This window comes from Myotis daubentonii, chromosome 5, assembly GCF_963259705.1.
Source record: "Myotis daubentonii chromosome 5, mMyoDau2.1, whole genome shotgun sequence".
NCBI lineage: Eukaryota > Metazoa > Chordata > Mammalia > Chiroptera > Vespertilionidae > Myotis > Myotis daubentonii.
The window spans coordinates 74,596,415-74,612,247 of record NC_081844.1 but is presented as its reverse complement, the minus strand read 5'-3'; the positions used below and the strand labels follow the sequence as shown (position 1 = coordinate 74,612,247).

General features: G+C 38.8%; 1 protein-coding gene across 1 annotated transcript; it reads right to left on the bottom strand.

The window, feature by feature from the left end:
* Nucleotides 1–11,555: 11,555 nt before the first annotated feature.
* Nucleotides 11,556–13,601, bottom strand: LOC132236146 (DNA-directed RNA polymerases I and III subunit RPAC2-like). Its single transcript, XM_059699532.1, is given in 4 exon segments — nt 11,556–12,031; nt 12,034–12,052; nt 12,055–12,200; nt 13,508–13,601. Coding segments are annotated over 4 exon segments (525 nt in total). The 3' UTR covers nt 11,556–11,765.
* Nucleotides 13,602–15,833: the final 2,232 nt, after the last annotated feature.

Genomic DNA, 15,833 nt, shown 5'->3' with positions numbered 1-15,833 from the left:
AATTTCAAGTGTTGTCAAGGACCTGGAATCAACTGGAACTCTCATACATTAAATGTACTATTGAATTGCCCTGACTGGTTTGGCTCAGTGGATGGAACATCGGCCTGCGGACTGAAGGGTCCCAGGTTTGATTCCAGTCGGAGGCATGTATCTTGGTTGCGGGCATAGCTGATCGATGTTTCTCTCTCATCGATGTTTCTAGCTCTCTATCCCTCTCCCTTCCTCTCTGTAAAAAATCAATAAAATATTTTTTTAATATACTATTGAATGGATCACAAAGGCATTGTGCTAAATGAAAAGTCAATCTAAAAACATTACATTGCTCCATGATTCCATTTACATATCATTCTTGAAATTATATATATATATATATATATATATATATATATATATATATATATACATATATAAAACCCTAGTATGCAAATAGACCAAACGGCTGAACAACCAGTCGCTTTGACGTGCGCTGACCACCAGGGGGCACACGTAGAACACGGCGAGTGTCAGCCATGGCAAGATGGTGGAGTAGGTGAGTGGGGGTGCCAAACCAAGGCGGGGCACTGGTCACTGTCATCCAGGCAAGCCTCTGGTGGTTACTAAAAGTTCTTTGCTCCCGTGCGCCACAGTCCTGCCCGGCGCTTGCACCCGCTGCCAGCGTTGGCCCTGCTCACACCCACGGCCAGCGCCAAAGCCGCCGCTCACACCCACTGCCAGAGCCTGGTTCCGGCCCCAATTGCTCAGCGCTATCAACGGGTGCGAGCGGTGGCTGCTGGCCCCGATCGCCCCTCAGGGCTTCTCCACCTACCCCTGCTCCTGAGGGATGATCGGGGCCAGCAGCTGCGGCTCGCACCCACTGCTGGTGACGGCCCTGCTCACACTTGCTGCCGCCGCTCACACCCACTGCCAGTGCCAGCCCCACTTGCACCTGCTGCTGGCACCAGCCCCAAGTGCTCCACGCCATCAGTGGGTGCGAGCGGGGCTGGTGCTGTCAGCGCATGGGCGTGGTGGCAGATGGAGTGGGGCTGCTGGCAGACAGGGGACCAGGGGCAGGAAGGGCTGGGTAGGGGCACGAAGGATGGGCCGAGACCCACCCCTGTGCCCACCACAGCCTCGCAGCCTACAGTTCCTTTCAAGGTGCACAAATTCGTGCACTGGGTCCCTAGTAAAATTATAGTGATGGAAAACGTATCAGTGGCTTCTAGGGATTAAGTTTTGGAGCAGTATTGATTGGTATCTATCAATAAATGGAAAAGGGAGTTTTATTGCTATAATGAAGCAGTTCTCTCTTAATCATAGAGTGATTACATAAATCTATACATGATAATATTTCACAGAACTACACACAAACACATATACAACTGGTAAAATCCAAGTAAAGTCTGTAGTTTACTTAATAATATTGTACCAATGTCAATTTCCTGGTTTTGATAATATACTATGGTTATATAAGATATTATCATTAGTGAAAATTGGATGAAGGATTCATAGGAAATATCTGTAATTTTTTTAGTACAAAGTTTTTCAAGTAAACCTAAAATAAGCTTTTTCAAAGTACTTTAGGCTTTCACTAATACTCTCCTCAATGCTCACTGACCAGCTCCAAACCACGCTCACGATTGAAGTTGTTGTTACAGCAATACTTACTTCAAGGTACCAAAATATGTATTAGTTAGCTACTGCAAATAACAAATTACCTCAAAAGTTAGTGTCTTAAAACAATAAACATGTATTATCTGACAGTCTGTTAGTGTTAAGAATCCAGGAAGGGTGTATCTGAGTAATTCAGGCTCCAGATTTCTCATAAGGCTTCAACCAAGCTGTTGGCCAGATCCACAGTTTACAATCACTGACAATTTGACTGGGCCTGAAGGTTCTGGCTTCCTTTGGAGCAGCTATCCAAGAGGGAGCAAGAGAGTACGCCCAAGAAGGAAGACACAATATTTTCATAAAAACCACAAAACTGATACCCCATCACTGCTGTCATAATCTATTTGTCAAACATGGGTTACTCAGTCTAATTCACTCTCAGAAGGAGACAATACGCTTCCATTTGATGGGAGGAATAGTCAAAGAATTTGTGGACACACTCTTAAAACTACAGGAGAGAGAGAGAGAGAGAGAGAGAGAGAGAGAGAGAGAGAGGAGAGAGAGAACTCTGAAGTAATTGTCTGTGTCCTGATTCATGCAGCATGAGGGGAAAAACTACCTACAGTCTTGAGGAGGGGGGGGGGGCGGGGAGGCAGAAAGCATTAGGTCAACCAATACCCCAGGTACAATGGAAGGACCTCACAGTGCAAGTTGCATTTGATAGTACTCTTAGAAAATTATCTGCTTGGTGGGGCTAAATTAGACCTATAATTAAAACTGATTTGAACTCATTCCAACAAACCTTAAAAGCAAGCCACAAAATGATTCATTTGATTCCAAGTAACTTAATTGCCTATCAGAACAAAACCCATTGTATTTAAAGGAATAATAATAATAGGCAGCAAGGATGTAAAATTCTCATTATCTGGCATCTGATAAAAAATCCCAGGCATATGCCCTAACTGGTTTGGCTCAGTGGATAGAGTGTTGGCCTTTGGACTAAAAGATCCCAGGTTCAATTCCGGTCAAGGGCATGTACCTTGGTTGTGGGCACATCCCCAGTGGGAGGTGTGCAGGAGGCAGCTGATCGATGTTTCTCTCACATCGATGTTTCTAACTCTCTATACCTCTCCCTTCCTCTCTGTAAAAAATCAATAAAATATATTTTTTTAAAAATCCCAGGCATGCACAAAGCAGAAAAATATTACTCTTAACAAAACGGGAAAAGTCAATTAGTGAAAATAGATCCAGACATGACAGAAGTAACAGAATGAGCTAACAAAACCACTAAAACAGCTATTGCAAATATGCTGCTTTACAAGAAGATGGAGGAAATGATGAACCTGATGAGGAGAGATTTAAAACGGGCCCAATTGGAGATTCTAGACATAAAATGCACAATATTTCAAATGAAATACACACCAGGTGGGATTGAAATCAGATTAGGCACTTCAGGAAAAAAAAGATGAATGAACTTGAAGACACAGCAACAGAAACTATGTCAAAGTACAGAGAAAGAGAGAGAAAAAAATGCAAACGAGAAATTACTTGAATGTTGGTGAGTTGTGGGGTAATAATGAATGATCCAACATATGAGTAAATGGAGTCCTAGAGGAGAGATGAAATGGAAGAGGAAGGGAGACCATTTGAGGAAATATGGCTGAACATTATCCAAATTTGATAAAAGCTACTGTACAACATATACACTGAGTGGCCAGACTATTATGACGACCTGACGTTTGTAGGCAAAGTAGCTATAATTTTGCACTGAAGTTGCTAGAGGGCCAGGCCATTATACATAGGGAAGCAGGTTGTTTACCACGACAGTAGAAGTGATTTTTTTCTGAAGATATGGGTAAACAATGCAATTTAATAGCCTTTGAACGTAGGATATATATGTAGTATATGCAAGCAGAGCATACCTAATGAAAATGTTGCCAATGTATATCTTAATTAAATGCCTAAAACCAAAGAGAAATAGAAAATGTTAAAAGCAGGCAGAGGAAAAAAAGATGCATTATGTAGAGAAACAAAGATAATAATGACAGCAAATTTCTTATCAAAATATATACAAACCAGAAGAGAGAACCCTTTAACAGATATATATATATATATATATATATATATATATATATATATATATATATATGTAGTAAACTAGAGTTTCTCCTAGTCTGTGGCTTGTCTTTTTGTTTATTAAACAATGTCCTTTGAAGAGCAAACATTTTGAATTTTGTCTAATTTATTAATTTAAAGCCTAATTTATTAATTTGTCCTGTATGGTTTGTCCTTTTGGTTTGCTATCTAAGAAATTTTTGCATAACCCAAGATCAAATGCTTTTCTAAAAGTTTTAAGAATTTTTGTCTTCCATTTAAGTCTCTGATCCATTTTGGCCTAATTCTGGTAGATGAGGTGAGATAAGATAAAGATTTATATTTTTATATATGAATAGCCAACATCATTAGTAACTAAATAAACATTAACTGCAAATTAAAAACACAGGTAGATAATACCACACACCCATTAGGATGGAGAAAATTTTGCCTGGCTAGTGTGGCTCAGTGGTTGAGCATCGACCCATGAACCAAGTGGTCCCCAGTTACATTCTGGGTCAGGCACATGCCCAGGTTATGGGCTCAATCCCCAGTAGGGGGCATGCAGGAGGCAGCCAATGGATGTTTCTCTCTCATTGATGTTTCTACTTCTCTATCCCTCTCCCTTCCTGTCTCTCTAAAATCAGTAAAAACATATTTTAAAAGAATGGAGAAAATTTAAAATATCTACAATACCAAATGTTTGCTAGGATGTGGAACAACTGGAACTCTCATACATTGCCAATGCGAATGCAAAATACAGCAACTTTGCGGGGAGGGGATGACAATTTACGTTTCTTAATCATACAACCCAGCAACCCATTTTCTAGATATTTTCCAAGAGAAATGGAAACATGTATATACAAAGTACTGCTGGAATTTTCACATCACCTTCATTAGTAATAGCCCCAAACTGGAAACAATTCAAATGTCCATCAACTGGTGAATGGATAAACAAATTTCACTATATCTTGGTAGTGGAATTTCACTCAACAATACAAGGAAACAAACTACTGATACATGCAACAATATGGATGAACCTCAAAAGCATTATTCTGAATAAATAATGCTTATATTTATATAAAATTCTAGAAAAGGCAAAACCAAAGTGATGGAAAGATCAGTGCCAGGAGCTGGCCTGTGGCCACAGAAGGCAAAGGAGTATGAAAGAGCCTTCTTAGGTGATGAAAATGTTCTATATCATGATTATGATACTGGTTACCTAACTGTATTTTTCCAAACTCATTCAAATTGCATACCTAGCAATGATGCAATCTATTGTATGTAAATTATATCTCAATAAAACCTATTTAAGGAAAGACTTGAGATGAATATGCAACATTCCCTGATGCTTCACTTTTAGGTATTATGAGTATAGGTACCCAGGATTCCCCAGCTAAGGAAGAGTTACCATAATCTATCCCCATGCTACTTATCAAATTCCTTGGCCTGGCTCATTACATAGTCCCCAGTCCCTTGAAGGAAGAAAAACCTGGATACCCCTGAAAAGACCTGATAACATCGGCTATCAGCCAATCTTCTTTCCTGCCAGAAAAGGACCTATAATTATTTACTAAGATTGTTTTGCTTTGGGGAATAGAATTTGCCCAGATCTTTTGAGTCTTACTGTTGGACACTAACTCTGAGAAATGGAGTTGAGGACCCAACATCCATTGCAATATGCAGGTTAGAGTGGGGCTTCTGAAAGTCATAAATGAATTTTGATTTGAGTATGCTCACGAACGGTGTAGTAAAATCCTGAATCCACACTGTGTTTAAAAGACTACAGGAACAAATATACTCAAAAATGCATCATAGCTACAAAACAATAGAAATATATTTATCACTTATGTCACAGTTGAGATAGATGTTCCTTATACTACAGAACACAGGTTCCTTTCTTCTTTGGGCAGAAATAAAAATACTGAGAATTGGCTGATCTCCCACATGGGTTTCCTGACACATAAGGTAATGTCTACTGCAATAAGATACCAAATGGAAACCACTACAACTCCACCTCTGAACCAAAATTATTTATCAAAGTAATTCTGAATTACTGTGAAACTACAGAAATTAGTGCCTCTATCAAAGACTTAGAAGATGCAAAGGTGGTGACTTTTGTCATATTCCTATTAAATCACTTATCTGCAGATAACAGGCGAGCCTTGGAAAATAATAAATGAGGTTGTATATTTCACCTATTTTAGCTGCTATTCTAGATGTAATTTTTTGCTTGGACAAATAAATATAGCCTCTGAAAATTAATAGGCAGCTGTTTGGTAAAAGTTTTTCCTTTATTCCTATAAATGTAAATCAATGGAAACAATTTGTTTTTACCTGAAAAAGATCAAAGTATAGCTTCCTCCTGGATAATATCTACTCTCTGATGTTTTCCATAATTTAGCCCACAGGGATATCAAAGTTTCTGATCCCTCAAGGATATAATGCTTTTCCATTAAATTAATAATGATGCTAATAGAACACAGAGGGCATGATGTAGCCAGTCTTGAAGAAAACCATATATATTACATAGATTAAAGAGTGGGGATTAAGGGCCAACCAACTTAGTAAAGTTTCTAGTACTCCAGTGATTTGGGGACAAGACAGGATCTCTCAAAATAAAGAAATATTTTGGTGTACCGTGCACCCCTACTAATATGAAAAACATTTTGTTGGTTCTTTGAGTTCAGGAGAAAACATGCACCCCATGTGAGTTAGCCTTCCCGACATACTTACCAGTTGATCTAAAGGATGACATATGTTGAGCATGGTTCAGAGCAACCAAAGTTTCCCCATTTGGCCTTGTTGGGGTGCAAATAGCTCTGCCTCTCTATCCTATAGACCTGGGGATTAAGAGGGGCATCGGGCAAGTGTGTACTATCCCATCCCTGTGTGGAGCAGTAGCGATTAGAAAATCGAAATGGAGGCAGGAAAAATTCTGGAGCATTGCCAGGCCCTCTTTGGCAAATAATTCCTTTCTTTACAAAAGCTCTTGCCTTTCCACTAGGCCATGACTGAGACTGAATACCTGGCTGTGGAATAGGAGGCGGCCATGTAAACGGAGCTGCCCATCATAAATCAGGTGCTACTCTACTCTATCAGAATATTACCACCATGAAGGAAGGCACAGGCACCACTCTTTCCCCAGATTCTGGACTGATACATGGCATGTAATCATTGTTTAGTAAATATCTGCTAATCGATGGAGGAAAGGAAAAAGAAAGGATGGAAGGAAGGAACAAGGGAGGATGAGAGAGAGAAAGGATTCTAGCTCCACCTGCTCAGAAACATTCTCATCGAGTAGAACTCGCATCAACAGGATAGCATCTAAGCAGGTCCTGAAAGCCCTCATAAACAGTTCTCTCAAAATATGAGCAGGCTTACTCTAATTTCACTGAAGTCCCTCCCACAGACCTTATCTATTGTTTCATGGGAAGTTTCCTTAAGAGCAGCTGACAATTACAGAGGAATAAATTCAGCCCTGGTTCACACGTTTCTCTGTACAATTTGTTGGCACCAACCACAAGTGGACAGCTGCAAAGGAGCTGTCCTGAAGAACAGCGTGCTAAATTGCAAGCCGCGCATCGCTCTTGTCCGCCCCTGAAAAGAGGCGTGGCATGAAGTAAGTTTCTCTACTGATTAATGGAAGGTGGTTAATGGTGAGAACCTAGGAAGAAGTCTGATTAAAGGACTGGTGAAAAAGAAGCCTGTCTAAGAATTATGTGGATGAACTTCTTGAAGCTGAAGTTCAAGAACCTCCCAGATTGGAAGCCATTTGTGTCCCATGTGATTACTCCTCCAAAGCCCCCTCTGTGATTATACAAACCAGCTCTCTCTGCCAACGTCAGCCAGCCTCTGTTTCCACACACTCATCATTAATCCATGAGAGGGTAACTAAAAAGCATTGGGGGCCACTTCCCTCGCTAAAATTAACTGGGCCTCTACTACCACTAATATGCCAGCAGCAAAAATATCATTACATTATAGGAAAATATCTGAATAATCTTTGGTTAAGAAAGTTTTTTGAAATAATATAGAAAGGCTAATAGTCATAAAGAAAAAGACATTTGTCTTCATCTCTTTAAAATAGATTGTATTGCAAAATATATATCTAAAAAGTGAAAACACACACACAGGACAGACAACGGGTTAATATCCTTGGTATAAAAAGGGTTCTCATAAGTTAATGTTAAAAGAAGACCAGCAGCCAAAAAGAAAAATAGATAATGGATAGAATAAGTCGTTGAGGGAAGAGGAAATTCAAATGAGAAACAATATGAAAAAGATGCTCAACTTCACCACTAGGGAGAATAATGCAGATTATTACAAAAAGATCCTGTTTTGACTTTTTTTTACTAGTAAAACCCCTCAAAATAAAGTGTTAAGAGTCACTGCAGGTGAAGTGTGAGAGAGAGAAACAGTCTTAACCTGTTTCTGAGAGTGTGTGCTAAGCCCTCTGGACCTCTTCAGCAACATTTAAACAACACATGCTCTTGACCCGTCCATCCCACTTGAAGAAACCTATCTTGAAGAGCTCGAAGCCAACGCACCTCAGGCTATCGTCCAGCGATGTCTACGGCACCGCTGTTTCTAGTGGCACTTAAAGTGCAGGAAAGCCTCAATGTCCATCATTAAGCAAATGATTGAATAATTTACAGCACACCTTGCTGTGGGATATTCTCAATTACTTTTCAAAAGCACTGACCTTTTTCTACTGATATGCAAAAAAGTATGTTCTATATTTTATAATTTTTTAAATGTCAGTCATAAAGTACAGGAATAGCATTGCCTCTGATATGCAGCGGCTGTATGCATTTGTATGAATTACAGAAAAGGGTGGCAGAGTATACAATAAACTATTGAAATATATCAAAGGAATGTGGATGTATGTTAGGTGTAAGAGAGAGAGCGACACAGAGAAAAACTTTTCAGAATGTTTTCTATTGTGTCGCTTAATTCCCTGTAACTTTTGAGAAATCTACTAAAGAGTCTTTAAAGAAAAAACATTGCCATTCCAAGTGTTCAATGCTCCTCTGTGTTGCTTTATTTCTACTTTTACATAATTGACTCATTAATGTTTATTGAGCAAAAGTACACAGAGAAAATCAGTCATTCTAGAACAATTGCCTTCTAAGAGAAGACTTTAAATAATGCCACAAATTGTTCAGGAAAAGCTCTTATTTTTTTCTACTATGATTTAGCTGTTAATTATTTGGGCATGTGTTTTAAACCTATGACTGATGATGCCCTTGAGGTTTTTTTTTCAGCTTGGGAGACATTTGTTTTAAATTTTTACAATTTAACAAAAATACACTTGATCCATAGGAGAAACTACCCTGGCTGGAATACCTCTTACTACATTAAGGTCACATATCATATGACTATTTAAATTAGAACCAGAAACTTATGTCTTCCTGTTTCTGGAAAGTCTTTCAAATGTTATCTCAGGATAAATAAACTCTTATAAAAACTCAAGATAGATTATAAGCTGGTTTTTCATCCCAGAAACATACATGTATGTGCTAGATATTGATTTTTGTTTTAAAATGCTTAGTGAAAAGAGTGTTGTTCTCTTCAATGAAGGCAACAATGTATTTCTGTTGATCTAAACAGTAAATTTACATCACATTAACTCAAGATTTCTAAATGTTCAATGTGTAATTCTATATTATATTTATATGCTTAACTAAAATATTTACATATATATATATATATATACACATATATTAGAGATTGTTTCAAAAGCTTTTTTTAAGTTTCTTAAGGAAAACTTGTTTTAGAACAAAATTCACTTATAAAAATTCAACTACACTACAGAAAACTGTTAGGAAAAATAATGACTTCAAATACTGTGAATAAATAGCGTGTAGTTAACAGGTCTTCCTTCTTTCCTTCTTTTTGTTAGCCAACTAAAATAGTCCTCTTCTCTGAAAATGAGAAAGGATCATTTTAGTCACTAAAATGTTTTTATTTGATTACAAACATTTATGGATTTAATCTCAAATTCTCTGTGAAAAGCTTTTATGAACTTACAGCATTCTCCACTTAAATGACATCTATTATTTACATATTACAAATTACTAGTAACATGTGACTTGTTTAATGTAAATTACAAGAAATCTGGGGAAAAATACTACAGTAATATTCTTACTTTATATACAGTGTTTTGCAAGACAAATGAAGAGGAAAGGAAGAGAAATTTATAGACGGACATAAGCTCCAAAGCCTCACACCTACTGGCGGACTTTATTCAGATTTCTCTCCTTGGCTGTCTAGGTTCTATTATAAGCCCCTAGGGCAGGGGCTGTGTCTGCTCACTGTCAGCACTCAACAAATAATAAATAGCACTATTAACAGCAGTACATGTGGGTAGAATTTGGATGGTTATTTTTTTTTAAGAGCACTGTTCAACAGAACACTAATTGGATTGTCAGTCAAGATTTTCTTGATCTTGTCTTAGGTGCATTATGCTACGGAGAAATGCTTAAACTGATCATTTTTACTTTTAAAAATACAGCTTAATGAAAAAGCAATTTAGTAAATTGCCAGGGGCTGTTTTACATCATACACAGTGTTGTGTTTCCCCAGAACAATTCAATTCAATGGAATTCCCTGGGAAGTTTAGTCTAAGTTGAAATAAAAAATTGTTGCTGCCTGAAAGATTGCATGCTTGTCTGATATGCAGAAATTTCTAGAATAAGTAGCATTCTTTCAGACACAAAGCCCTTTTCCATCTTTACACCTGAATCAATCCCTCGAAAATGAATGACTTTATGCAGAATTCAGCTGTTTTTATTAAATTTGATAAAAGCAGTTTACAGATACAGTGACATATACACATACATACTTAAACACAGTTGAGTCGGTAAAATAGCTTTCTATTGGATTTGCTTGTTTTTATTCATTTTATTACTCAAAAAATCCAAAAGAAATACTGCTAAGTTTAAAACACTATGTCAAATCAGTCTGCGTTCTTGTAGCAGTAGAAGTATAAAATAAGGAGCTAAATAACAACTAAATTTTGTTTTCAGAGCTCTGAAAATTAAGTATATAGAAATGTCATCATTGCCGTTACTGTGTTTTTTACTTCTAGTATTTCCTTATGATTTGACTCTTTCCCATAGTTTCCTTCTCTATGCTAAAATTACCCATCTGTTCTTGCATGTTGTCTAACTTTTCTATTAGAGCCTTTAACATATTACAGTAAACCCTCAATTTCGTGGATCTCGATTTATCGGACTTTGGATTTAATGGACAAATTTCTGATCTGTATATCATAAGTGAAAATTACCACACTGTGAACTTTAAAATACTTTTAACTAAGATTTGCTTATAATTAAATTAACAAGTTATGTTTTTGTTATTAATTCACTGTTATTTTTAACAGAGTTTAGTGAATAGGCCATATGTTGGGGGGAAAACTGTAGTAATTTTGCCAACATAAAAAACATTACATATCTACAACTACAGTATAAATCCGCATCACCCTGGGTAATTGGATCTGTTGGCATAACTTTCTGCAGCAGTTTTAATGCCCATGTTCTCACATGCACTGAGCCACTCCCCAGCCGTGTGCCTTTGTTTACTCACAGTGACTGGTGAATGCACCCATTCGGTAGACATTTAAAATTACAGTAATACATATAGAAAACTTTTCTGTGAAATTAAACTTTTCATGCCTACTTAATTTTAATTACACAAATGTGTCTACGTAAGTAAAAACAGATACACTAACTAATTTGCCAATTTTTTAACATATGCATTGAGAAAACCTCCTTTATTATAGAACAGACTTTTGGCTTTAACAGACACCCCCTCGCCTGAATTAGTCCATTATATTGAGGTTTTACTGTATTATTAGTTATTTTGTTTATTCATTTATTTTTTAGTTTAAAGAGGGAATTTGTTAGAAAAATACAAAAGGTTCTTGCAGGGATTCCCACAGCTGAAATGAGTTAATCGCTAGAATCACGCCTTTCTGAAGGGCAGGTCCTGTTGTGATCATAAACTTCTATTTCTGGGTCTTGCAAGATCAGGAAGAGACTATCCCAGAGGATGTTCCTCCCTGTGTCGTGCACAAGGGACTAGAATGTGGATTCATTTCTGCTTGCTTTTTGGTCCTTATATTCCTTTATGCTGTCCTCAAACTTGTCAAGCACATGTTGGCAGACATTCCTGAGCTCATTCAGGCCTCTCTGAAATGGCTCGACAGCTGGAAGAGCACCACGAGTCTGAATTCGTAAATTAATTTTACTCTCTGAAGGATGGGTTGTAGTGTAACCACAAAATTCCACTTCTGGGTTCTTCATGATCATGTAGCAAAGAGCATTTCCTAGGGTCTGGTCCTCCGGTGCAAAACAAGTGTCACACACGGTGTCTACCTGTTCCAGCTGCCTGGACCGCTCCCAGAGCTGCCTTCCTCTCGCCTTCAGCCATTGAGGTCTTCAATCCAGACATTTTTCTCTCCAGCTCGTGGCCCTCGTCCCTCGCTGGCCGGCTTCCGGGCTGTTCAGGCGGAGCTGGAGGAAGGTACGCTCTGCCTCATGTTGTGAAACGTGCGAGAGAAGCAGGAAGGCTTAATAGCTATTTTAAATTCCCTGTCAGTTCCAGCATTTGGGTTGTATCTGAGGCTGGTTCTGGTGATGACTTTCCATCTTCAGACTGTATCTATTCTTCGCTTTTCAAACGCCTTATCATTGTTGCTAGAAGTCAGACAGGTAAGATTCTGAAGCAAGTTTACCTTAGAGATGAGCATACCTTTTCCGCTTCTACACCCTTAGTGTCTGTGTATGCGTGTGTGTGTGGGGGGGGGGGGGGGGGCGGTGATCTAGTCAAATATCAGGCTGGGTTTAAAGTTTGGTGTTGCTATGGTTACCTTCCCTGTCCCAGAGGCTTCATATTTGTACGGTGACTGTAGGAGTTCGGGTGAGGGCCAGTTTACCCGAGAGGCTCCCCACGGCCAAGGCGCAGGGAGGAGCTGTCTCCCGGAGCAGTCCCTGCTGTCCTCTGGTTGTTTTCACTCAGGGTTTCTTACCCTTGTGGAGGGAAGCAGGGGGCATCCTCTGACGTTCTGAGTAAGCTTCAATCCTAGCAGCCTCTATGAACTTGTGGAATGTGTCCCTCTTCTAGCTGTAGTGTTGGGGGGTGGGGGGACTAACAAGTATTGCAGCTCACTCCCAGGTACAGCTCTTCTTTTTTCTTTTTTCTTTTCTCCCAGTAGAAACAGTGACAATTGTTCATGCTCTTTCCCTTGCAAATTAAGCTTTTTGTTCTATGAGGAAGATAGGGCAGATGGGACAGGTGGGATTTCTGGCATTGGTTATTGTTTCTCTCTCCCAGCTGACACTACCAGGGAAAGTTCTCAGCAGTTCCCTCAGCCTTTCCCTTGAACCCCTCCTGGCGTTCAGGGAGTTAAAAGCTGCAGCCGCCCCCCCCCCACCCCCCCACCCTGCAGCTACACACTCTGACAATGGCCTAGGTTTGGCCTTTAGTCATTCTTACAAGATTACATGCCATCTGATGGTATATGCCCCAGGTAAGCAAATACTTTCTCTGCTATAAAGTTGGCCCCTTGGCCTGATGCACTGTACTGTGGGGCCCCATGCCAGTGGATCCATCACGCTATCAAACTTCAAATAGTAGTGCTCGCTGAGACCCTATGTGTAGGAAAGACGAACCTCAGCTCTGAATATTATCCATTCTTTGGGGAACAATTTGCTGGCCTGTCCAGAGTGAAAGGGGTACAATATAGTCACCATGGCACTAACTAGCCAATTGGTCTCCTCAAAGAATGGTACCGAAATGGGGGCTGAGTGTCAGTCTTTACCGTTGGTTGGTGAGACCTTTGACGTTGGCTTCCGGTAGATCAGCAAGTAGGAGCAAATGCTATTGGGCACATAGATAGCCTCCACCTCTGCCATCAAGGCCACTTTATTCGTGGTCCATTGTAGCAGTACTAGAGTGGCCAATGAGAGAGGCTGGCGAATCGAATGCCCTTGGCTAGGTCCTTTTTAATTCTTGCCTCTTCTATGAGGGATGTTCTTTTTTGGGCATTACCATATGATGCAACAAACAATAGTCACACCCTACATCCACTCTCATACTGGTATGTCCATTCATAAACTTCTACCTCATATCTCCTTGTACTCCTTTTCAATTTTTTTCCTTTCTTTTCTTTCTAGACCCCTGTCAACCATCCAAAGAAAATGATATTTATAAAATGAAGCATTGTCCACTCCTTTTTATTTTATTTTATTTTTTGTTAATCCTCACTCAAGGATATTTTCCATTGGTTTTTAGAGAGAGTAGAAAGGAAGGGGAGAGACAGAGAGAGAGAAACATCCATGTGAGAGAGACACATCAATTGGTTGCCTCCTGCCCTCCTGCACATGCCCAGACCAGGGCCAGGGAGCAAGCCTGCAACTGAGGTATGTGCCCTTGACTGGAACTGAACTTGCCACCCTACAGGCCAAGGTCCAATGCTCTATTCATTGAGCCAAACCAGTTAGGGCAGTTCATTTCTTTTAATGTTTAAGATTACTATGCTACTAAGTACTTATGTTTATTAAACATGAATTCTGCTTATGCCTAACAAGCTCGTTGCTTACTATTTATTTATACTCAAAATTTGAATGTTTTCATCTCTGTTTTACAAACTATAGACCTATGCACATTTCCTAATACAATTCAATATTCTGAAAGGTAAATGTACATTACACTGAGCCTCAGAATTTCCTTTTGTTTTAGTCGACATGACAGTGTTGTAAGGGTGCCATCTCTCCAGTTAAACATGATTACATGATAGCTGGCCTGTAACTCAAGAGCAGTCAATCGATAGCCTGGAAAAAGCCACACAAGAATTAGAAACTTCCTTTCTCTTAATAATCTGAACTGTAAATAAGTAGTCAGAGGCTATTTGTTTGGTAGTAGAATCAGAAAGTGAAAGAGAGAAAAAAGAGACCAATAAGTAGCGATGGGCAGGAAGAGGAAATAGAATCCATGTGTAAACACAAGTCCAAAAGCCCTTCATAGGAAAGAGTGCATTATTGGTTTGGCAGCAAAAACAACCTAAGATGAAGACATATACAGTGAAGAGACAGAAAACATAGCTGATAAATATTAACAGAATGGAGGTTGGTAGGCTTACAATTCTTAGGAAACAGTTGGGAAGGCTACTTAGGATGTTGAAAAACTGACCAGTTCCTAAATTTTCTGAGATCTGACTATTCTGCCTCTGGTAATTTTAATGATACCTAGTTGGGGAGTTTTTTAGATATTCACATGAGATAGAGCCCAGTGATTAAGATTCCTGTTGGCTTGTTTTGTGTAGTCACTATAATGAAATGGACTTAATTTTTTCAAGATGTAGCTATATAATGACCTGAATATTTCCTAGGTATGAATTCTCTCAACTTTATGTTGACTATAAAGTATTACTACAAAACATCAAGTAATTCCCATAAAAAATTTTAAAAGGCATCAAGCGATGATAATATTTGGCATATAGACTTTATATTTTCTTAAAGGTTAATTTATACATCATGATGAATAAAGCTACTGCCATACTTTCTTACATTCTTCAATGCATCTAGCATATGGTGGTAATTTTAGGAAACTGGCTTAAGTGACTAAGACAAAGCTTGGTAAAGAATTGGTTTTGGAAAGGATCAGCAAATAAACGGCAAGTGTGCCATCACTCCCTTCTCTTAAATCAATTGTTGATAGTATTAGTTAATCAGAGTTTTGTTTCTCCCTAAATCCCGACGAATTCATAGTTATAAATATTCATGGCATTATATTTCAGGTCTCACTACCAACATATGTAAGCCAGCACTCACAATTAAGCCTATTTGCCATCCGTGTGCTATTTCCTCCTTTGGACTCTTGCCTTTAGTGCTGGCCGTTTTCTCCGAGTGATTAATGTAACCTCATTAAGTTAATGAATCAGGCACTTTAGCATTTCTTCAGGGAAAGAGGAACTAAAATTATTGGCTATGTGCTACTCCATACACTAATACATTGTTTAGATTTATTAAAGTTGCTTATAAAAACTAAGCATGATTTAGAAAACCTCAATCTCTAAACAATTACCAGCCCTTAGGCATCATTAAGAAAGGGAATCAAGAAAGCTCAAAAGGCCCTCGCTGGTTTGG